This window comes from Cheilinus undulatus, linkage group 7 (genome assembly GCF_018320785.1).
Source record: "Cheilinus undulatus linkage group 7, ASM1832078v1, whole genome shotgun sequence".
NCBI lineage: Eukaryota > Metazoa > Chordata > Actinopteri > Labriformes > Labridae > Cheilinus > Cheilinus undulatus.
This window is the reverse complement of record NC_054871.1, coordinates 24,301,295-24,326,242: the sequence shown is the minus strand read 5'-3', so window position 1 is coordinate 24,326,242 and position 24,948 is coordinate 24,301,295. Positions and strand designations below refer to the sequence as shown.

At 37.0% G+C, this 24,948-nt stretch overlaps 1 protein-coding gene and 1 long non-coding RNA gene across 8 annotated transcripts in view; one reads left to right on the top strand and one right to left on the bottom strand.

Annotated features, from left to right (window-relative positions):
- LOC121512560 overlaps positions 1–1,334 on the bottom strand; it is a 150,831-nt gene extending 149,497 nt beyond the window's left edge. The window contains exons 1-2 of the long non-coding RNA XR_005992121.1: positions 1,206–1,334; positions 998–1,056 (exon numbers count right to left, since the gene is read on the bottom strand). This is a non-coding gene — a long non-coding RNA (uncharacterized LOC121512560). The remainder of the gene's footprint in view (positions 1–997; positions 1,057–1,205) is intronic.
- Positions 948–23,670, top strand: adgrl4 (adhesion G protein-coupled receptor L4). 7 transcript variants are annotated; one of them, XM_041791877.1, is made up of 18 exons: positions 948–1,078; positions 2,341–2,399; positions 5,517–5,688; positions 6,088–6,237; positions 10,228–10,377; positions 11,003–11,152; positions 11,484–11,554; positions 12,444–12,611; positions 12,902–13,085; positions 13,234–13,347; positions 14,335–14,534; positions 16,127–16,306; positions 19,950–20,153; positions 20,469–20,689; positions 21,218–21,284; positions 21,425–21,516; positions 21,689–21,857; positions 22,842–23,670. In XM_041791877.1, exons 3-18 carry the CDS (start codon positions 5,643–5,645, stop codon positions 22,902–22,904), a joined length of 2,229 nt encoding a protein of 742 aa, XP_041647811.1. In that variant the 5' UTR covers positions 948–1,078; positions 2,341–2,399; positions 5,517–5,642; the 3' UTR covers positions 22,905–23,670. The 7 variants fall into 7 exon arrangements, with proteins under 7 accessions (XP_041647811.1, XP_041647809.1, XP_041647813.1 ...); XM_041791875.1 differs by having other exon boundaries at positions 5,514–5,688; XM_041791878.1 differs by lacking the exon at positions 948–1,078 and adding an exon at positions 1,529–1,651.
- Positions 23,671–24,948: the final 1,278 nt, after the last annotated feature.

The window sequence follows — 24,948 nt, the reverse complement described above, 5'->3', positions numbered from 1 at the left end:
CACGAGTTTAATGCAACTCAGTTTCGAAATATATTAGCATTTCCACCAGTCTTTGTTTACTACTCTTACACTAATCTGTATTTGTCTTCAACAACACAAGCCACTGGCTTAAACTTTATTAATTACTGTAAGATTAGAGCTTCTTTGAAACCCATTTGAAGTGTAGTTTTACAAATTTAATGTAACTCAAGGCTATTATTAATTTCTCATCTAAGAAACTTAGATTGCACAGATTGGTCGACCATTATATATTAAAGGAAAAATACATGCATTAAAACACGACCAACTATGCCCCTTGAGCCTCCAAAGCCTTCCTAAACTCATAAAGAGAATTACCATCTAGCTACAACACCTTACTTTTTCATGGCATTTTTCCTCACACACCAGTGTTAATTTTGGCAGCTATATTTAATTTTTGTCTTGGTTTTAGTCTTTTAATGAAATGTATATTAGTTTTAGTCACATTTTAGTAATTTCTATCCTTTTTAGCTTTAGTCTAGTTTCAGTCAACAAAAATTCAAAACATTTTAGTCTAGTTTTAGTCCATAAAAAGTATTCACATTTTAGTTTTTACTTTTAGTCAAAGCATTAATTTCCTAGCATAAATCTGGTACCAAATCATAATAGTGTGTTCTATGCACCCTGCCAAACCTGGGTCCTGCTTTCTACAGCTGCGAGGCAGAAGAACTACAGCTGCAATTTTTTTTTTTTTTTTTTTTTGACAGATTTACCCACAATGGAGAAATATCACAAATTTAGAATGTAACTACATTACATTTTAGTCTACTTTTAGTCATCTTGACAAAAAATAAACCTTATTTTTGTCTGTTTTAGTCATCAAAGATCTATCTTTTTTTGTTTTAGTCTAGTTTTTATCATGGAAAAAAAGAATGTGGAGGAATAGTTTTAGTCATAGTTTTAGCTGACAAAATTAACACTGTCACACACTTTATTTTTACCGTCTGTACAACTGTTAAGGAGGTTTAGTGTAACTTACCATTCTTTTAATTTGTTGTTCACTGTCAAGTCCTGCCCTTCTCCCCCATGCAAGGAAAACTGGTTACAGCAGAAAACTAAGGTAAGTTTAACATTGTTGGTCGAAATATTTGCGCAAATTTACTGAGCCACTAACAACGTTAGCAGCACACCAAGGCTCGCTAGTCTAACTAAAACAATTAAGGCTACTAACATCATTATACACCTACCTGACTCCTTTATTTATCCAGTCATGTGAAACAGTCTCACGGTGAAATTCCTCCGTGTGTTTCCGACTTCACTTCATCCACTGACTTAGGGGGAACTCCTTGCAGCCAGCTAGCTAGCAACGTTGTTAGCTGCTCTAAGCTAATCGCTAATAGGCTAAAAAGCTAACGAGCAAGAATAAGCTAGCACTACTAGAGTCCGCTTTAGCTCTCCGATTATAAGCTCTACTCTGTGTCACCGGCTACTGTTGTCATTTGTGGAACAGCCTACAGTTTAATTCAGTTTAAACACAGTGGAATGTAAAACACCAGTCATTTACTGTTATGTCTAATTCATGGGGGGTGATTGCTAGTGGCTGACTACGTATTTTTGGTTTCATGGCATAAACAAAAATCAGCTCTCCAATTGATACGAAATTTTTTCCTCCAAACAGACTTCTCCACTTCCTGTAAGTGTCTTCTTAAAAGTCAGCTTATTATCCACAATTTCTCATTATAAAAATTAAGTAAATATGTATGCAAAGAAAAAGGGGGAACTGAAGCCATTGCATTGACATGAATATAACATTTTCTTTCTTTTTTTTTTTTTTTTGTTTAATCAAGTGTTGCATCTAACTTTAAACTTTATACCTCTGCCAGGATGTTCTTTAATTGTCAACAAGGTATTAGTTACGGTTTTTATCAGAGTAATCCAATTGTATGATTAATTTTGTTGAACACTGAATGCAGTACTATGCTGTATAAATACAGCTGATATCTATGTTCACGTGGTTTGCCTATTGTGTCATCAGCCCCGTGCCACTTATATGTATCAGACTGCAACAGACCTATAAGTTATGTGACATAAAATCACAGCTTTATGGTGCATATAGCACCACTATGTAAGAAAGTCTCCAAAAGTAGACTTCAATACTGCTAAGCTGCTTTTGAGGTGTCTTTTTTACCGGTCAGCCAAATACCTTGTAAAAGACTTCTGAAACTGTTGTGATATTTTGTGACTTTATAAGAGGATATTCTTGATCCTCTTATCTTCCCTGACCAAATGCTGACTAACAAAAATGACAAAATCTCATTTCCAACCAAAACCTGAGTTATAGCCTTTTCTTGTGATGCCTGACAGGTGTTATTTCAATTTCAGGAGGGATATTGCCTCTGAATGCAGCGCAGACCGTTTTGTCGGAGCAGTGCCACCTAAACGTAAGTGTAATGTAAATGTTGTATGGTTCTCCACCAGCGCAGCAGCTGGCATCTCTGAACCTGCAGAGAGTGTGCTTTGTCTCTGCAACCTTGTGTACTGAAATATTCAAGAGCTGCAAGTTTATGAGACACTTGCTGCCATCTGTGCCCCAGCATTCAGTCCTCCCATCATGGCTGAACATAAGGCCAACATCAGAGCAGATATGTATGAGAAGTGTCAAAATAGATTCTCCAGTGTACTCTTTTTACAAATCTCAATATTGCCTGAATTGCATAAACAACATTTTCCGTTTGCTCATGCACAAACACCTACGCAAAGTTCTCCTACTGCAGAATCTAAATTTCCATATCCATGAGAGAGAGGAAAGGAAAAGAGGAAACATTTACACAAGACGGCCTCCACACTGTCGAAGCGATCTTTTCTCTTAGGTATCTTTTTTTACAACGTCATTGTGTAGAAATCAAGCCCCTGTCAAAGCTTTCTGAATTTCTCCATAAATGAGAGATTTTCTGAGACTAAAAGGCAGAGTAGGAAGGGTGCAATCAGTCCAGGTTTGTTCTAGACAACAACACTTCCTTCCTTACTCTAAGGAGAGTGTCAGAGCGAGACATTCAGATGTGGTTTTCACCCAGCACTTTCCCAGGACAGTAATGCAGCTCAGTTCTAATGGTGTCATTCAAAGCAGCTGCCTTTCTCAGCAATAAACTGAACGCCTTGCCTAAGCAATTCAAACCGCCTCTGCAGATTGCAATACAGTCAACAAAGAACTTATCTTCCTAGTGAAACTATTCATCAATGAATGTGTTTGTGTGCAAAAGGTGGAAGGCGGTTTGAAAAGACTTCAGTTACACCTGAATGGCTACTTCTCTATTTATGCTATTGTCACAGTTTCACATTTGAATTCACCTGTTTCCTAACTGTCTTTTTCACTTATATTCTACTTTAAAATAACAATTCAGAGTGCTGATGTTATTTGGTGGGGTTGAAACTTTGCACATTTCTACTCTTGAAATAGGCAGTTTCAGGCTTGAAAATCATAATTGTGGCATCTGGCAATAGGTAAGATGCTTCTTGCAACTATATATAACTTTTTATGGGTCAGTAATCCAGCGACAGAGGCCCTAAAGCACCAAGCCCTGCTCATTTCCCTTGCAGAGAGTGGGGTCGTTAGTCCGTGGCAGTTTGCAAAAACAGAAACAAAACAAAAACTTTTTTTTTTTCACTTATCTTCAAAGGCACGCTCAGTGTAACTGCAGCACAAAGGGTCTTAAAAGGCTGTTTATGTATTCACGCTGATAGAAATACCCTGTCTTTATAGGCACTCAAATAACAACAAGAGCAAACAGTAGAATGTTTTAACAGCTTTATAAATGACACAAGCATCTCTTATAAATCAGTTCATAATAGGAAACTTGCATGTGACCAAATGTTTAAAGGTTAGAAACAAATTTGGATTTTATGTAAAACATGGCTATTGCAAGACTTACTTCTGAAGTTCTTTCACTTTCCTTTTCTTTCCCTTAAAACAATGTGAGCCATAGATAGGACATAGGACACATTTTTGAGATTCATACACAAAAAAACCCCAGCAGGGACTAATCCTGAAATATCACACACTATACAAAATAATCTACCTTACTTTATCCAGAATATAAATCGAACTTTAGGGGCTTGTATCCAAGGCTGCCCCTAAGAGGGGATAAAGGGGAGAGCTATCTGGGGCCCAGCCATATTGGGGGCCCATGGAGGTCAGGAAAATCATGGTCTATTGTTAAGTTGTTTTGTGATAACCATATTTTATATTAAACCTAAATAATAACCACTCTTGTCAAAGCAACAAAAATAGATTTTATTTATTTAATCATGTTGTCATGTTGTATAGCCTTTTTCAAATGTAAACCCCTTTTCTTAAAGCAGAATGGCCTTTTTTGGTTATGTTAACAATTTGGATGTGCACATTGAAATAAACCATCTAAAAGCAATGTCAGACTTCATAGCTAAGCCATGAAGTGCACAGATGTCAATAATCTAGAGAATAAAGTGGAGGGAACTGAAATAACTTTAAAGTAATGTAGTTATTGCATAAGGAAAAAAAGGCAAACATTGGCAAAGTGGGTTAAAAGTGGCAAAAATTGGGAGGAAAAAATGGGGGCAAGTGGTTACAGCGTGGTAAAAATGGGTAAAAGAGACAAAAGTAGGATGAAAGCTGCAAAAATGGGCGAGGAAATGGTGAAAAGCAGTCAAAAAGTTGCAAAATTGGGTTAAAAGGGAAAAAAATGGGAGGAGATAATGATGAAAAGTTGTTAAAAAGTGGCACAAAGTTAATTTTAACATTAGAACTTGATAATGGCTTGACTAATTTTTCATCTCCAAAATGAAGTAGCTGTTAGCCAGGATACGAGCACCAATGCTACGCATCCAACACACATGCATTTGATATCATCAATAAATCACAACTGGGCCCATTCACAGGGTTTTGCAGGAGCCCACCCAATTCTGTGGGCAGGCCTGGCCAAAGATAGTATTTTTTACCAAATAGCACAAATGTTTGCTATTCATAATCTAAAAATCAGCAGTGACTAACTCTGAAAATAGCACTCACTGTAAGAAAAAAATCTGCCTTACTTTATCCAGAATGTAAACTGAACTTTAAGGGCTTGTATCTGCCACTCATGTCAGCAGGAAAAAACTCTCTTGATTATTAAAAAAATAAATCTGTTGACCTGATCACACATATTTAGGCCTCTTTCTGGAAAAAAAGATGGTTGCTTGAAACTTTACAATATTGGAATGTGCATTTTTGTGTCTGCTTGTGTAAGATTGTGTACAATCCCCCAAGGAAGGGAGGGGATCGTCCTTCCGTGAGGTTAGTCAGTGTTGTTTTGGCCCATGTTTATGTAGCCTACTGTACGTGTTCAACTGAAAACAATGGCCCGGACAAGTCCAAAATGGCAGTGACATCAGTCACAGTATGTCAACCGTGAAACAGAAAATAAACCAACTACAGCTAAAACTTCTTTTATATTCATTTTACTGTGTAACAGAATGAAAAGTGTGTTGAGCATGTGTATTTATGGTTGGTGGAGGGACCTGGCTGCTTGTTTTTTTTAAAGCAGATTAAAGATCAGGACAGGAAGGGCCCGGTTTAGGGAAACAGGAAAACTGATGCAAGGAAACGGCCTACGTCACCAGCCAGCCCACCGCAGTCTGTGCTAAAAGTAAAATCCACTGCTGGCGCAAGTATGGAGTCTTTGCTCAAGTCACCAATGAAACTTGTAGTTTTGACAGGTAGGTGAGCTTATCTATTTTCTAACATGGCAGTTCTCCCACGGGGGTGCTAGATTTAAGGGGCATAGGAATTAATAGTGAGTAATAAGGAAGGATTTAGGTTGTTTGATGGGGATTGTGTCTTTCTTGACGAAAAATTTAAACTACAGTATATAATATGCATTTTTTCATTGAAAACTGATTTCTTGTTGTTTTTGCTTCTTCACATGTAAGTACTGGAAAATGATTTCTTTTCTGTATCCCATGTGGTCATATGAGTGGCAGGTTAACACAGCCAGAGAGATAGATGCAATTTTTACCAGAGCCACACTTGCTAAAATAAGCAGCAGCAGCACAGCATTGTTCAGGTGATTACTTTCATGGTATAAGTTAAACTTACACACTCTTTTGTCTCCACAGCATGGCTCTCCAGTCTGATGGACCCATGCAGCTTCTCTAACATTTGCGATTCATGTCACCATCTGGCAGAATGCAAGGCCTTGAATCGATCAAACAATGCCTGCTTCTGCAAGCAAGGATACACTGGAGATGGAACTACATTTTGCAATGGTAAATATTAATATAAAAAGCCCACTATGTTTAAAATGATGCAACAATACAACCAGCTTTGCATGGATCTGTTAGAGAAGCCTTGACTGTTTTATGGTGCCTTTGTTATTTGTTATTGCTCTTCATAAGCAGACGGGGGAAAACCCTTTTACATGTGGTTTTACGAACATTTACTGAAAATTTTGTTTAATATAACAAGAATTTGAGCTCTGGATAAGTTTAAAATTGTTGAGCGTGGCATCATGTGGCAATTCAAATATCAAAATTTAAAGCAATGCACATAAATGTAAGGAGGCGCAACCATAATCTGATCGGCACAAATCTTCTTTTTCTTCACAGTATTTATCATGTGCAGTTTGTGTTTTACAACGTTAAAGTTAAAGGTTGCTGCTTCATAGAGCAAGGTAAAGTCAGCATGATGATGCAGTTCTTTGCTTATGCATCTGGGAGGGTTTTGATGAAATTACTGGTAAAAACTCCTGTTTTGTCCATCTTTCTTTGCTTAATAGTCAGATTCAAAACCATAAAGACATTGAGTGAGTTTTTGTTGTATTATTCTATATAACTTTATTCCCATCATATCACAGAGTTTGTGCAGTATCAATTTGTCCAACACTGGTTCAAGTTTGGCCCGCCTAGTATCAAGTTGGCAGGTTACTGTGTTGACACTAATTGACTGGGAAAGCTGAAACGTGAAAGATATCTTTACGGTGCAGCTTTATGAGTAACATTTTGAGTGGCAAGCGTTGCCTCTCGGTCTACATTGTTACGACTGTTATGTTTCTGGCCTGTTTAGAATTCCTGGAACCCTTTCTGTTTCCTGACCAAATCTGATCACAATCAGAGTGCAGCTCACATCTTACAAGGGCCAAATGTAAAACAAAATATAATTAGCAAAAACAAAAAGGTTTATATACAGTGCCTATGTTGTAGCATATGTAAAAAATTAATAGCTTGAAGCAAATTTTTATCAAAATGTCCCTATACAAAGTGATTTTGGTAAAATATTGCTAATAAGTTATTTCATACTGCATCAACCTCTTGCAGTTAAGACTATAGTTACATGTTGGAGAAAAAGTGGCTTAACATCTGTTAGACAACAAGGGGATAAAAGAAACAAAATACCTCCTGTACTCTTACAGAAAAAGTATGACATGGAAGTGGGTCATAAAATCTCTGTTTGTGATGTTTGTGCGACAATGACGGCTCAAGGGTCCTGTGTGTTAGTGCGTTATGGAGGTATTTCCCCTTTGGATACAGTCACCTCCCTCATCAGAGCAGAGGATTTCCCCTCCCGGACAGCTTTTGTGCAAAGGTACAGAGGAGAGGAAGAGCACGGCGTTTATCATACCTAGACAAGTGAAAACAACAATGGAAAGACTTAGTGGGTCATTTCCAATAAACTGGAGGAGCAGAGACGGAAGCTGGACCAGAACTTTCTATACTGTGTGGACTTAGCAGAATCTGCAAAAGCTGTAGCAAATCTGGTCTTCTTTGAACCTGGGACAAAAAAAAGAAAATTACTCCAAGTAATTTCAAACTTTAAATAGAAAAAAAATAGGCAAACCATTTTAAACAATCACAAACTTAACAGTATGAGGAAGCTAGACTTTGATCAAGACTCAATTCACTAGCGAAGCTTGAGACAAGACCTAGAACTAAGTTCCTCCACCCCTCAGGTATCACTCAGGGCATTTCTAAAAGGGTGATTTTGTTGTTTTCATTTTGCAATGATTTGTCCGTGTCTCTGCAAATGGCATGATTTCTTTTAGGAAGGTTCTTGATAAATTTTGAATATTCAGACTTACTTTTAAGGGCCTGCAGTTTACGCTGTATACATTCACTACCCTAACTAGCCATTCATGGACAAAAATTTCCGCTGGGAAAAACATCAATAAAAAACGATTTACAAATATTGTTACCACAATTTTTTAAGGATTTTCATTAACTTTAGTCCTGTCCAAAACTACCAAATATTTGAACATTTTGGGGATTTTAATCCTTTTAATGTCAGCTTGACTGCAAGAAGTCACAGTGGTTTTTATTAAAAAAACACACACAGAAAATGAGTTATTTTCTAGAAAATAAATGTCAGGTAGCTGGGGGATCGTTTTCAAGCATAATCCTGGGTGTCAAAAATTTGCAGCAGAATTGATTTAAATGCATTATTGGTTTTTGTGTAGTCAGGTTTAAACTGTTAGTTCAGAATCAATTTTGTTGCTTATCTTTGACACGTCAAAGACTGTAACATGAAAAGAAACAGCCCCCCTTTTGAATTATGTAAAAATAACTTTTTATTTTGAATGATAAGATGGCAAAATACTTCTTGTACTTTTTTTAAAGCATTATGTTCCGCTAAGTGTGTCATGCCAAATTTTAGGGATCTTGATTTTCTATTTTAAGTAAATCATTGCAGATTAATATCAGCGTGTGTTGTCAAAAAACAGAGGCTAGCCCAAGGATTGGCCTAAGCATTTTTTACATAATGATCAGCCTCAAACAGAAAGCAGTTTGTTTTTAAAAAGGCAGCAGAGCAGCCATGAGGCATTCACATTTGCCAGTCAGGGAAGAAATACATATAGAGTAATTTAGTACAGGCTCAAGCATTATTCAGGTTAAGCAAATCTTTATAAGGAAGTACAGAGACTCTAGTGAAGTGAAAATCTTCTTGTATCTCCTCTGGTCATTGTCATAGCTCTTGGACGTTTGGGTTGTTGCTGAGAGAAATGCAAAAGAAAAATGTTTGCAAATTCTCTCATAGTGGTTTTCCCAAAATCCACTTACTGTGTAATGTTACATGATCAAAATTTATGACCCCGGTTTGCAATTTGCTTGTCACATTCTCTCCAACATTTTGATCTTCTTTATACCCTATATTTGGGGTGTCCTAAACTATCTTGTTAAGGTCCTCCTCATAAATCCTCTCCAGCAGTTTGAGTTAGAAGTTTCATGCATAATTTTGCTCCCAGTCTGCTCAAGATAACTCGCATAAAATTTCATTTTTACCTCCGCTAAGGAGGTTATGTGATCAGGTGGGTTTGTTCATTTGTTAGTTTGTTTGTTAGCAACATAACTCAAAAAGTTGATGGATTTTGATGAAATTTTCAGGAAATGTCAGAAATGGCGTAAGGAAAAACTGATTAGATTTTGGGAGTGATCCGGATCACTGTCTGGATCCAGGAATTTTTTAAAGGATTCTGTACTATTGGGAGATCGGGCTAATGGTGGAGGTCTACACTCTCCGAGTGCTTTTCTAGTCTTTTAATTTTGACACTGGTTTGTTTGTATGACACTAACTGAACCTTATCAGTTAGATTTTTGACCAGAATCCTACATCTTCAGGACACATTTTACCAGTGGATTTATATTTCCAGTAGAAAAAGATAATTTCTCACTTGAAATAATTTAATAACCAAGTTGTGAACCATGTAATAATGATTACTGTCAACTGGCCATATTTGCTGAGACCTCCAAAATCCCACTTTAAAAATTGTCTGATCAACTGTATTTGGAGACATGCCTGAACCAATTTCTTATTCTTTTAAGAAAATTTGGTCTTCTTAGCTTTTGATTCTTACATTGAGTGTAGCAACTACTCCTCCATTGTCTAAACATTCAAAGACTGAGCTTTTATATTTTGGTAAGATAAAAAGTTAGTGAAAACTACCAAAATCTTCTGCTGTATATGCATCCACACTTTTCTCACATGTGCTGGATGGCCCAGTGGCTAAGCCATGCCCCATGTACGCAGGTTGCCCAGGTTCAAGTCCAGCCCGTGGCTTTTTCACTGCATGTCATTCCCTACTCTTTCATCCCTATTTCCAACTCTATCCACTGCCCTGTCTCTCTAATAAATGCAAAATAAAGCCCCAAAATAAATCACTTTTGTATTTTTGCTCAATGAAGCCAAAATCTTGTGCCTGTTTTGTGTTTCCAAATTTATTCCCCTACAAACTTATCCCATTGAATCTCTCCTCATGTTCTTCCCAGATGACAACGAGTGCGAGAATGTGACTAATATCTGCGGGGACAGGGGGATCTGCACCAACACAGAGGGCAGCTACTACTGTACATGTGTCTCTGGATACACATCAACAGGACTGGACAAGTTCCAGCCCAACGATGGCACCGAATGTATTGGTAAAGCACTTGCTCAGAATTATAAACATGCTTAAATGTGTGTTTTCATCTCTCACTGTAATGATCAGGAGCATATCATAAACTGTATTGACAGATGACCACTGGAATATGAAAGTGTGAATGGAGATAACACACAGCTGTGAGGGCATCAGGATTCTGTGAACTGTTTTTCTCTTTTACAATAATGTGGAGGAGGAATATGTTGGAGGGGGATTTCTCCCTTGGTGTTTCACTTCCTTCCCATCTGCTATTCAGGGTAAACACCTGAGATCTTTTGCTCCATTTGCAACAGAAGAGCGGCACCTTTAACCCATGCTGTTGCGTAAAGTGTTTCTGCAGATGTCCTACTGTGGCGCATTCCATTTAATGCAGGAAAGAAGCATGAGGCTGATTTAAGAGGAGGATTTATGAATATTAAGATGTGCAAAATGCATGCACTGATGCAGATCCTCTTCCAAAATTACTACTTGTCGTTTTGAGTATGACTGCATTTGCTAAATTCTTTATTTGTGTAAATCTGAATCTTGATCTCCACTTCACTCCAGTCTCATTGCCACTGACTTTGCTTGAAAATTAAATTTTTTATTCTTAAATCCCAGCTGAACTCTTTATTTGCATGTTTCAGATATTGATGAATGCATGTCCGGACAGGTCTGTGGACCAAATTCATACTGCCATAATAAGATTGGATCTTTCTATTGCACCTGTCAGCGTGATTACATTTCAACTACAGGCTCCATGGACTTTCATCCAGGGAGAGGAGCAGGATGTAAAGGTGGGAATGACGATTGAGAAGCTCACACATACACACATCCTACATCTTACATCTAAAGACATGCATCTTTCCTCATCTTTTTTTCTCACATATAACACAGAACTAGCCATTTTACATATTATACACACAAGAATCCATTATGCAATACACCAAGTAAAAGGTGCAATCTTCCATTTTCTGGTGTTTTTTGCATTACTTATCTCAAAGACAGCTGTGTGATGTTATCTTTGTGCAAGTTTCATGCTCAGGCTTCATTGTAACCTGCTTTATCCAGCTGAAGTTATGAAAAAAAGCAATCAAAAACATGGTTTTGGTAATTGTTGTTTTGCAGATCATCCCCAAAAATTCTGCCATGACAACATTGGGTGCATCACAAAGACAGTCAACAAAACACTTGAATATGTAAGTACCCCATTTCTTTGGGATTTCAAGCAGATGAGGTGAAGAAAATAGGCATGATGACACTGCCCTCTGTTGGAGAGAAACATGTAATGAACTAGGCCATACTGTATTGTACTGTAACAAAGACAACTCAACACTAGAATAACCAATATTCATGGCATTAACTGCAGTTTTAACCCTGTAATGCTTCACATTTAGACAACAAAGTAAGTGATTTATCATAATCTTTCCATTTTTAGCTGTCTGCAGTCTGATGAGTCATACCTCTTTGACACCTGCAAGCGTTACACTTATTTCATCTTCTTTAAATAGCTGCTTTAGGAGGTTTTTTTGGTTCAGATCGGGACTTTTTCAAAACCTTTGTAAATTTTGACAAGATGATATATCCCCAGAGTATATTTGAAAAATGAGCATGCATGATTGTTTACTAAATAAGGAAGGGGAATCAAGTATTTATCTCTGACTATGTGACATACAAATCGTACAACAATGTGCATGGACTCACCAGTGTTATAAATTGTTTCAATCTCAGTTAATAGATGGAATGGCAAGCAGAAATATTTTATTAATCTCTTTTCTATTTTATTAAAACATTTGCTTCCACAAGGTAGCAGCTATGGTTACAAAAAAATATTTTACTTTGCGGGTGGCAAAGGTGTTTAGTTTCATTAGGTGCTATTTTAATTCAATGTAGAGCTAATAATGACAAGTTTAAACTGTCCCTGATACTTTGATATAATTTAGAGTTTAGAGGTTTTCACAGCCTGGTTTAAATCAAGGGCAGGGAAATTTGATGAAATATCAAAAGAAATCATGTGGAAGTGTGAAAGTTTTAAATTGTCCTTCTTTTAGACGTACTTAATACCAAATTCTTTCTCCCTGTTTCTAGATGAGCAACCTGACAGATCCTCAGAGTCAACTCAAAGAAATCAATAAGCAAACGTCCGGAGAACTCACATCTGTGGAAGTGATCTCGTATATTGAAGCCTTGAGTCAGTCAGCATCAACACTGGCTGATTACACTGTCAAACCATCTCTCATCAATTCAACTCTTACAGTAATCTTTATTATTTTTGTTCATCTTTCAATATTTAAAGTTCAGGAAAACTGCAGTTCTGCTCTGAACTGGTTCTTGTAAAAACATAACTGTGGACAGTCTAGTTTTTTTTTTTTATGCACTGGAAAGTCCTGCAAAGTCCTTAGTACTTTGTTTTAAATGATAGCAGATGGAATAATGTGCAGATATATGATGCCTTTAGATGTTTTATTATTTCTTAAAAAAAAAATCATATGTTGCATACTACAGTGATCTAAATGTCACTGAAAAAATAATCTCCATTTCAACAGGAATTAGTGAAAGCTGTTAATAATTTGGTGGAGAAGGATGAGCTGGTGGCTTGGAACAGAATGAAAGAAGAGCGTCGAGAACATACCATCACCAAGCTGCTGCACACTGTTGAAGAAAGTGCTCTGACACTGGCAAACAACTACAAAACTCCCACTGAGCTGCAAATCATAGCTCCTGAAATGGGTGAGACGATTATTAACAGACCATCTCAAGTTACTTTCAGTCCATCTGACATTTATTCCCACCTGCGTACATAAATGTGATGCTTTTAGATAATCGCCATTGTCATTCCTTTTAATCTCTTGATGCTTCTTTCATCCCAAAAACACAGAATTGAAAGTCATCACCTTTGATGCTCGTCACATAAAAGCCACACTGTCGGTTTCCATGGCAGGAGATGAGATATCTCTGAGTCCAAAACTGAGAGCAGAGGAAGATGGAAATGGTGAGGTGGCTCATCCTAATTTAAAGTGTAATAAATAAATAAAAGAAAGGCATTATCAGGGTTTAGACCATCTACATCAGGGATCCTGCAGATCCTTGAAAACTCTTAAAACATTTTAAATTGGAATTTTGACAATTAAGGCCATAAAAAGTCTTAAAAGTCTTGTTTTTACTTGTGAGAGGACACTTTGGATAAGATATGTATTTATCCAATCTTTGCTTTCTTGCTAAATTTATTTGATTCTTTTTAGTATACATTTTTGCTGCACATTATGATAAATATCACCAATGTTGTATTAATAGAAGCAAGGCATTAAATGTTTTAGAAATGATTAGATTTGGGTATTATGACAAAAAGAAAATCTTTGTCATTAAACCAGAGCGTTCAGCTCCGTCCTGTGTACTGGAAAAACCACTTTGCCTTTTAATTTTGACCATCTACCCTGAAAAAAATGGTATTAATGTCTCTCAGTTTAGATTTTAAAAAGGTCTAAAAATGCTTCAGATTTCATTCTTAAAAGTGAGGAGACCTGCTTTACTGTACATGCTGTTTGTCGCATGTTTCTCGATGCCACATGTGTTTTATATTAAAAGGATCTTTAAATGGGATGCTGTGAAGCCTGTCTGGGTGTATCTTTTGGGTAAACATGACCCAAAATTAATTCTAATGCAATCTAAGAAATTAAAGAAAAAATATGTGCAGCTTTTGTACTGGTTACAATGTGTGTCAATTCTATCTGAGTGGAAGAAATTACTTTTTCCATTAATTTCCGTTAATATTTCAGAGTTAAATACATTTTTATATGCACAAACATCTCTCAGAAAAGATCATTTAAAATTATTTCACTGTTAAGGACCCCTCATTATTGTAAGTTATTCTGTATTATAATTGATCAACTGGCACAACTTCTCCCAAAGTTTGATTAAACATACTCTACAGTTTGACTCCCCTCTGTCTTTGGTGAATGCTTTCTTTTTTGTCCATCAGGAAGTGTGTCGGTGGTGTTTGTGCGATATGACAGCCTCGGTGACATCCTGAAGCCGAGCAGCGACCCGGGTGTCACTGACTACTCGCGCTATGCAGGAACAGGGGAAATCACTGTCAACTCCCAGGTCGTGGCAGCAGCCGTCAAACCTGCTGACATTTACCAACTTGACCATGTCACCTTCACTCTGAGACACAACGAGGTAAAGACTGAGCAGAGTGCTGAGGCTGGCTACATTGTTTTTGGCACACTTGATGTATACCTTTGCATTGTATGCTGCTGCAGAGCTCCTGTGTTTCTGCTGGTGAGGCATTTTTATTAGGGTTCTTTTTTTTTTTTTTTTTTTTTTTTTTAATCAGTTTGACCTGGTTATAGCTGGTGGATATTTGTTTTTTTTGTTATTAATTTCCCCACTGACCTGATTTATAAGCTTATTATAACACGGAAGTCCCACCTTTCTTATTAAAATGTTTTTCCATAGTCACTTTAAATAAAATCTAGGTTAAAGGTTTCTTCCTAGACTTTCTTCTAGCTTCTTTTTAATTGTGTTTCATGGCTCTCATGCAGTTTAAAACATCAGAAACTGCATGCTCTTATGCATGAGGACCCGTTTCCTAACATGGAGACTGACTCTAGCTGTAACTTATAAGTTTCCATTGAAGTCAAATTTAAACAAACTCACATTGGAGGAGTCATTAGGGCTGTGGCTAATGAGTAAGGTATGAAATTTAACAAATATTTCTGTTGTGACGAATCATTTCCTAGAAAATGGAAGAGAAACTGAACAGACGAAAGAGGAAGGCGAGTAATGTGGGAAATAACCCTAAAAGTTAATGTACTGTTGTTGTCTTTTAAGATAATTAAAATGTATGAGAAAGTGAAATCATTATTTTTGTTGGGCCCCCGAGGCTTTAGCCTAACAAAGGAGCTGTTGATTTATGTCGAGCAGCGAAAAATCCCCCGTAAATTGCCTTGAAAGAGCAACAATCAATAATTTTGGCTCCACATTCTGCTGGCAAGGTGCTATCTTCCTGTGATGCAGTTCTTTTTTTTTCTCACTCAAACCTGGTCATTATTTTTGTGACAAACTGCACGTATTTATTTGAAAGAAAAACTGATTTTCTAAAGGTGCCCATCTAATTAAAAAATGCAATGCAAATTTAGAAAACTAAGCAAACACAATCTCTGTGGACCATGTTTTAATTAAATTTAATTTGTTTTTGACAGCAAGAACATGTTCTCAATGTAATTTATTAAAAATCTGTTGAGTTATGAAGCATGATATTTTGAATTTTAATGATAAAAGAATTTCTTTCGGATTTTCAGACTTACGTACATTTAAACAGCGCAATGTTATTTCTTTACTCTCAAGCAAGCAGACATGGCTGCACTCTAAGCTCTGTGCCAATCATTTTAGCCAGAAATAAAGCATAATAATGAGTGTGCATTTCGTTTTTTATTTAATCTTCAGTTTAAAGACAATAAAAACAGCAAAAAGAAGCAAATGCAATAATGCAGCAATAATTAGATTCCCTGAGGAATAAAATTACTCCTGAAAATCAAGTTAATGAACTTAAGTTAATAATTTTGATTAAAATGTCCAAGATATGATACAGATATGTATGATTTAAACAAACTTTTACTGGATAAAAATTCATATAAAGTGCTGTTTTGTTGTGAACTGCACAATGTGTTTGACCCCCTGGTGCTATAATATCACAAAACAGCTCTGGGACCAAAACTAATAAAACCAGCTCAGTTAACAGCTTCCTTGTTCCTCTTTCTCCCCCGCAGCCCATCGACACTAAAGCTGATGTGACCAAGTGCGCCTTCTGGGAGTATGAGCCAGACAGTCTGCAGGGCCGCTGGGCCACTCACGGCTGCAGTACGGTCCTCGTCACCAACAACGCCACCACCTGCTCCTGCAGTCACCTCACACACTTTGCCATCCTCATGTCCTCCGGGCGAGCCAATGTGAGTGGTCAGACATTAAAAATACAACAGTAACAGTGCAAAGGTATTTCCTCTTTTGAATATTTCTGTCAGGACTTTAAATTATTTATTGAAATGATTTAAGGTCGATGGTGAACAAATGTATTTTCAATGAGGGCAGCAGTTCAACCTTGTAGCTAAAGCCTGCAGTAATAGTTGTAGTGACACCTTGATTTTTTTTTTTAAGTTTCATATTTTGAAGATGATTTATTTATCAAGGTCTTTCATAAGAGACACAGAATTTTCAGCCTTGTATCTATTACCACCAAGCTTGCTTTTATGAAAAGGAACAGTGCTTAGAACACCCAGTCAATAATGTAGTGTTTAAATCCCAGAGTGAGTGGTTTTCAACTAAAATGTAAAACACTTCTGCTTAATGGGACATATTTTCACTATTATGTTAGAACACAAAGCTTTCCATTCACAAGTTAAAGATTCGTCTGAAGGTTAAGTACAAATTTCAACATTTTTAAAAATGTGCAATTGATTTTAATCACTGAGTAGTTTTAACATAGAGGAAATATTTTTTGCCTTGATACAGTCGATCACACAACTCTCACTGCTTGACTCAGTGTTAGTTTGAGGGCCTCAGCTTCAAAGTGGCTCATCCTGTGTGTCGGATAGATGTTTTCAAGTCAGACCTGGTGACTCACTGGACTTCCTCTTTTACCCCCTACCACGTGGAGTCCCCCAAGATTCTATTCTAGGACGTTTTCTATCTCCACTCTACCTCCTCCAGCTTGAACTGGTTTAGATAAAAAACATTGTGTATCATACCACCTTAACACAGATGTTATGCAAATAAAGCTGCCTTTAAAAAGAAATGGCTGCTAGGCCTTAGGCATTTTAGAATTTAATTGAAGAAAAACCAAAGTCATCGTATTTTGCCCCAGTGGAATCTGTGATGCCCCTCTTATGGACCTGAATCCCCTGCTACCTCATAGCTTAAGCCCACAGCATTTTATCTTGGTGTAAATATTGAGTGGTTTCAAAATAGAGCAACAGATGTATGCTGTTGTTAAGTCTTATCTTCTGCAGTTTTTCTTAAAGTTTAAATCACTTTATCTTTTAGCAGCTTTGAATGAGTGATGCTCTTATTTCAAAAACTTTGGACCTCTGCAGCACACTTTACATCAGAATTAACCAAGCCTCTCTTGCATGTTTACAGTGAGTCCAAAATACTGTTTCTTATCTTTTAACAGGAACTTGAAAATGTGTACATATTCTCTCTATTATGGCCTCCCTCCACTAGCGCTCTGTTCTTTCATTTAAAATGAAAATTTTGCTTTAAATCTTTAAATGGAGGGTGCCAATTTTAGCTCAGTGGGTAGAGCAGGTGGCCATATGCAGAGGCTATAGGCTATATAGTGCCTCATGGCACTGGTAGCAAGATCAATCAATCAATTAATCATTGTTTATATTGTTTATATTTATAGCGCCACTTCATAACTGAAGTTATGTTGAGACACTTTACAAAGAGGGCAGGTGTAGGCTGTACTCTCTGTTGTGGCCTTTAGTAGACCAGCATTAATCATTAATATTATAATTAAAGACTAGACCCTATTATAGTAAAGACCAGCATTAATCACTATGAGCACAGCACTAGCAGTATTTAGCATCGTTACAGTGGCGACACAAACCTTCCCTTTAACGGGCAGGACTGTCGAGCAGACCAGGCTAATGTTAAACAGCCCTCTGCCGAAGCCGCACTGGGGTTGGAAATGGCAAGATTTATTTCTGGTCTCAGCACTGTTTGGTGCATGTCTTCCTCCACTCTCTAACCTCATATTTCCTGTCTCTCTTCAGCTGTCCTATAGGAATAAAGGGAAAAGTCCAAAAATTTATCTTAAAAATCCTTTTTTGTTTTGTTTTGTTTTGTTTTGTTTTTTATTTTTGTTTTGGTTTTTTGTTTAATTGATCAGCACCTTATCACATTTTCAACCTATTAAGTTTATACCCCAGTTCAGCTGATAAGCTTTGACCTGTTACCCTAAAGACCATATTAAAAACCCAAGATGATGAAGCGTTTTCTGTGATGACTCATAAATTGTGAAATGAAATAGGAAATAAGAATGTCATTTAATTGCATTCTTTGGCTTTTGACTCAGCAGGAGGGTTGTGTGATCTCTGTCCCTGTGTGTCTTTTATCTTCTTAATACTTGTTTTGAATTGTATAAAGGCAGTTTCGCAACGTGTACGGTATCCAGAAATTCATCACTACTGTACCTTTCCTAGTTTTGGTGAGTCTATGTACAAGAAGTAATGGTTTTGTGCCACTTGGCCTATGTGGATCGTCTTGCTTCCAGTAGAGTCCATCAGTCCCCCATACATACTTCCAAGAGTATCAATCCCTCTGACACAGTCAGTCTTAGCCTTTCTTGCTTTTTCCAATCACACACATTAAAAATTGTATTTATTTACACAAGAACTGTGGGAGCTTATAACGATGATGAAGTCAAACACAAATCTGCCCTTATTGGTGAAATAAATTCAGTCCACTTGTTCCAGATTTGATAGATTTTTTGTTTCTGAATCCTCGAAGATTAAGTCAATTTATCCATTTTATATCTGTCCAAAATTATTCCAGACTAGTCTTCCAGTTTGGGTGCAACTGTGTTTTGCCAATTTCTTGTAACTCAATTTTTCTTGCCACCAAAAGATCCTAAAGCAGTTTTATATTACTCTTCTTTTCACAAGATCTGATGTATTTATATGGCTTTAATTGCTTTTATGTTCTGTTAATTCAGTTTGTTGTTTTTTATTTGTATAAGATATGCTGTATAAATATAGGAATGGATAATCTTTGGATGCATCTGGAATATGCAAAATAATTGCTGCAAAATGTTACCTATACTATAAAGATGACAAATATTCTAACACACTCAGAATATTTAATTATCATTTTCATAAAAGCTGGATTAAATGCCTTTGGTCTTAGGCTTACTTTCCCTAAAGCAGTGTTTTTGTAGGTGCTGAATGACAACACTGTGCAAGTGCCGTTTTTATTATTTTTTCTCTACAGAGTCTTAAAAGTGTTAAAGTTCCACTCGGGTAATATTTCTGAAAAGCTGCAAGACAGCGTTTTGTGCTGCTCAAAAAGTCTCCACAGAAACAACAAAGCATGAAACTTTGTCAGGGTCAGCAGCTCCTGTAGGCAAGGTGACTCACAACAAATATCGACTTGGAAAGAAACTCAGAGAGAAATCCACCCACAACTTTTAAAGACACACTCCTCATTGATTTATAGAGCTTAACAGTGCCCCCAAAATATATTGATTTCCTGCCAGCATTGTTGAAGGAAATGTTTAGATTTTGGAACAATGTAACCAGGTTGAAAAACAAAAATGACAAATTAATTTACCTAAGAAAAAGAGCCATCAGTGATTTTAATAAAGATGGATTAAGAGAAATGATATGAACAGTTTTTAGTCTTTCTAATGCAACATCAGTTTGAATCAGTTGAATATCTGACACAGGACAAACAAAAATGGCACAGCCTGCCTGCAACCCCAGCTCATGTACCCTTGTTGCATCGAATGATCCCAAGCAGAAAACACAACAAATTATGACTTCAGTATAGCATGAAACTGTGAATGAAACACCTCCCTTTCCATTCGCTTCCCAGCTGGTGGCCCACCATACCATCCTGACCCGGATCACCCAGCTGGGGATGATCATCTCCCTCATCTGTCTGTCCATGTGCATCTTCACCTTCTGGTTCTTCAGTGAGATCCAGAGCACCAGGACCACCATCCACAAAAACCTGTGCTGCAGCCTCTTCATGGCTGAGTTCATCTTCCTGGTGGGAATCAACATGAATACACACAAGGTGAGCTGCTGGTGAGACAAAGGAAATAACCTGTGTTTCTCGGCTTGACCTACTTTCTGCCATGTTTTGTACAGAAAAATTATCCTGACATGAGTTGTCTGTGTACATAAGGGCTCTTCTATTCCTGTGTTAAAATGCACAAATAATGGCAATGCAACTCTTTTTGAAATTGACCAAACAGGCAACAAATAAACACAAAAATCAAAACGTTTGATGTCTTCATACTAGGGCGAGAACTGCTGTACTTTACACATGATAAACCTGTAAAAATCTGTGTCTCTTTCTCCCTCTTTCTTCTTTTGTCTCCCTTGGCAGCTTTTCTGCTCTGTTATTGCCGGGCTGCTGCACTATTTCTTCCTCGCGGCCTTTGCCTGGATGTGCATCGAGGGCATCCATCTCTACTTAATCGTGGTTGGCGTCATCTACAACAAAGGCTTCCTTCACCGTAACTTTTATATCTTCGGCTATGGGAGCCCGGCGGTTGTTGTAGCCATCTCAGCAACACTCGGCTCCAAGTATTATGGCACTGATAAAGCGTAAGTGGAAATTTTAACTTTTTGTACAGAGTTTTGTGAGGACAAAGGCTTTGACAAAGACCTCTTTCAAACTTAATTTAGCCTTTTTTCAGTGGAAAAAGATAAACAAATTACATTCATTATAAAAATAAAGGGAACAGAGATTAAATTTGGCCTGCAGGGAGACAAAGGGAGTTGAAGATGCTCAAAAGGCCTTGTAGACTACATCAGTGTAAGAGGACACTTTGCATACAGAGCATTAAATAAAGTGAGCCTTTTGTTTATTAATGCAAAATCTCATTAAAAGATTGAGGTTATGCAGAGGAAGTGCTGATTGTTCATAACTGTGAGCAGTTGTTTTTGTTATTGTAAGATAAGAAGGGTGTGTAGTCGCCAATACAGTGTTGTTATAATTAAGATTAGGCTAGATTAGACTATGATAATAGATTATATTTACTTTATTGCCTTTGCTGGAGGAGGGATTGTTGCAACAAAGAGATCATGACACATTGAGTCCATAAAACAACGCTCTCTCTGTTTGTGTTGTAGGTGTTGGCTGAGCACAGAAAATCACTTCATATGGAGCTTCATTGGGCCTGCATGTTTGATCATTCTGGTAAGATCAGGTGTTTTTGGAGCATCCTAAAACAGTTGAAGTGTTAATTTGAATCATTAAATAGTCATTGTTGTCAAATATAAATATTCATGGTGTTGGTGTTTGTTCGTCACGTTTGTTTTGGTCGGTCTTCACTAAAGGTTAATCTGTTGGCTTTCGGTGTAATCATCTACAAAGTGTACCGGCACACTGCTGTGAAAAAGCCTGAAATCAGCCACTATGAAAACATCAGGTAGGATTATTTTGTGCTTTTGCTGAGAAGGTCAAAAGAATGTTTTAAAATCAAACAGTAAATCCCTCATCTGGTGGAATATTACACTCTCATGTGGTGTCCTCGTATCAAACAACACTTAAGTTGTGAAGTGTTCTGTCCAGCTCGCTCACACTCGTGTTATCAACCTCAGGTCCTGTGCCCGGGGTGCACTGGCTCTGCTGTTTGTGCTGGGAGCCACCTGGACTTTTGGAGTGCTGCACATCCTTAATGAGACCACGCTTACAGCATATCTGTTCACCATTACCAACGCCTTCCAAGGGATGTTCATCTTCATCTTTCTTTGTGTCCTGTCCAGAAAGGTATTTTCTCGTTTCTGAAATGATCTCCGTGTAGTTTATTATGATGTATGTTTTAAGGACAGTTATAAGCTCTTTCTTTATATCCCTGGCATCATTTTTCTTTATTTTCAATTATTTTTCATAAATCAGTGCTGTTGGTGACCCTTCACATCTGTCAGCGGGTTATACAAATTCTGAACCAATAAAAAGTGTCAAAAACAAGCTGACTGTCATTACTGTTAAAATTCATTAAAAATAAAGCGTGTTTTAATTCCCTGAAAAAAAGGTGATTTTGGAGATATGAGTTTTTAGCCCAACGCCAGCTATATAAGCATTTCAAAACTGCTACATGACACACAGCTACAACTGTAGTACTTAAATCTTATGATGGCCTTGAAGAACATTTTTGTGATTTGTGCTTGTGCTAAAGAAATATAGAGAGAAAGTTAAATGTTGTGCAGTTAATTTAAAGTCTGATACCTCCAATAGCAGCCAAAAAATTCTCTTTCTTTTTGGAAATGAGATGTTTATTTAACCTTTTACCAAAATCTTAAGAGAAAAATTGCTTTAAAATTTTGCATTATTTTTTGTATCACATTTAATGTATTAGGCATATTTAGCAATTGATAATCCATTGAAAAGCTTTTTTAATCATTTATCAGATTGTATGCAAGGTTTTTAAGGAAATTATTGATCATGTTGATTAGATTCAGGTCTCACAAAATCAGGTATTAAATGTAATAAAGTTAGCTTTAAAGGGTGAAAAATAAAACATAAATCATGTATGAGCTCATGCATGTATTTACATATAGAAATATATAAAATGGACATTTTCTAATTACATTAATGATCCTTATAATTTCAACTGTGGTAGCTACTTGCGTCCAAATCTTGGCTACACTACACCCATTATTACACCGTATAACACAGCAGCATTTTTTTTCTATTACATTGTAAAAAATATTTTTTAATCATAATCCTGTGTTCTTGTATTTGTCACCCCAGATCCAGGAGGAGTACTACAGGCTCTTCAAAAATGTGCCATGCTGTTTTGAATGCCTGAGATAAATAAATATGACCAACGCCTAATCATCTGAATAACAGTCAGCACTACAGCTCACCAACACGTTGTGACTCATGCTTTGATTTTTTTCAAGATAAGGTGGGAGAAACTGCTCTGAGCAGATATCCAGTGAATGAAAACACATAGCACTTGTACTTTTTAAATGTGTTGTTTCTTCCTTTATATGACTGGTATCATTATTCATATTTTCTTTCATGTTCAGGATCTGTCTGTGCAACACAACATTCAACATATTTTCAGTTTGCGTCAATTCTTTTTTTTCTTTTCATTTGTCAGCATTACACAACATCACAATAGTATACTGTCTTTTTGCCTTTCTTTGTGTTTGAAACTGATTTGTAAATTATTTAAAAAAACAAATTTGGCAAAATTACTTGTCTCTGTTGATCACTTTTTTATGTTTAAAGTAAATATTCTTGTGTGAATGCATGTCTGAACATAAACAACTGAGTGTACGGTAAAATAAAGAGAAGTAGGTGTGAGGTCCATTACCACTCTCTGGTACATGATGCCTCTTAGATTGGCATATTACCCCATCCAGTGGACAAAATGAGAATTACACTACGTCTTCAGTAACAAAGCTCTGAAAAGGAACACTAACACTCTCTTTTATTGTGACTGTCTAAACTGTTTTTACTGTGTCACTGAACTACTTTCAATATCTTGTTTTTAGTCAATATTAATACTAAATATTTCTGGTATTTTGACAGAATTCATCATCAGCATGGAAAATAAACATGTTTATGGAGATTCATGTGGCTATTTTTCCATGAAAAGACAAAAGAAAAATACAATTATAACATACTTTCAACATGTAGATTAAGGTGCCAAAATGTACAAGAAAGCACAAAAACAGAGCTTGTTAGTGCCCATTACTGGTCCGGACCCTTTTGCAATCTGATGCGTTATTAATTTGGCAAATAAATTGCCAATTTGGTTGCTTTAACATGCCCAAAACTCACCAGACCTTCCACAAATTTATACCCCAGTGGAAATGTATTTCTATGTCCATCACAAAATGGCCCTCTAGGGGCCCCGAATATCAGTTGTGGGACTGAAAGTGTATGACTGCTTGTGTGTAGGTGACAGAGAGAGGAGACCATTATGGGGTTTGTAGATTTATTGGAGACAGCAGATTAACAGCTGACAGGACTGAGGTTCATCTCTCTGACAAGCCGGGCTTGTCAGCAAATTATGTACAGAATGTAGATGCAGGCACGAATTTACCACCGGGCCAACTGGGCCGTTGCCCGGGGGCCTCCAACCTCTAAGGGCTCTCATAGCCAAGCCAACTGCATTATCCTGCCTTTGATTTTATTATTATTATTATTATTTTAAATAAATGTAATAATACCATTTCTGCCTTCAAGTGTAAGGGAATATGAATACATTGATGCAGATATACTTTTTTTTTCTTTTGACAAATAAAAGTTTTCTTGTTGCCGTGGTCATGATGACAACAAGCCAGGTAACCATGGGAACTGACAGTGCCAGGAAGAGTAAAATGGATAGGAAAGAGGCTGGCGGCTAGGGGGGCCTCCAAGACTTATGGCCCAGGGGCGTCATACATTTTAAACCCGGGCCTTTGTAGATGACATTATTATCATGTGACAAGTCATGATGCACACATTAAGCACAAAAAGTGAAGCTAGATCCAAACATTGTGATTATAAAAACTGTCACTAAATTGAATCAGTGAAGGCCAATTGACTTTCAGCTGATGCTAGCTCATGGAACCTCTAGGTGGGGTGCACATTTAAACACATGGATCCAGAAATCAGATTAACCATTTATTGAAGATGAAGATGAAAGGATGGATGAATGGATGGATGGATGATTTTCTGTACAAAACAGATATAACAAATCAAAACATTGCCACGCATTTTACTATTAAATGAAAGCTAACAGGATTTAACTTACACTAATGTATGCATCCATTATATTACACAAGGAGTGAGGAATTGCTTCAACTTCCTGTTAAACAAACATAAATTAGTACACTGTCAAAATAAACTATTCTCTTCAAAC

Bases quoted from the DNA above. Each gene is read 5' to 3' on its own strand.
- adgrl4 (XM_041791877.1), top strand. From the start codon at position 5,643: ATGGAGTCTTTGCTCAAGTCACCAATGAAACTTGTAGTTTTGACAG. The intron at 16,307-19,949 runs GTGAGTGGTCAG...TTCGCTTCCCAG, and splicing joins TGTCCTCCGGGCGAGCCAAT to CTGGTGGCCCACCATACCAT. The intron at 21,285-21,424 runs GTAAGATCAGGT...TCTTCACTAAAG, and splicing joins CTGCATGTTTGATCATTCTG to GTTAATCTGTTGGCTTTCGG.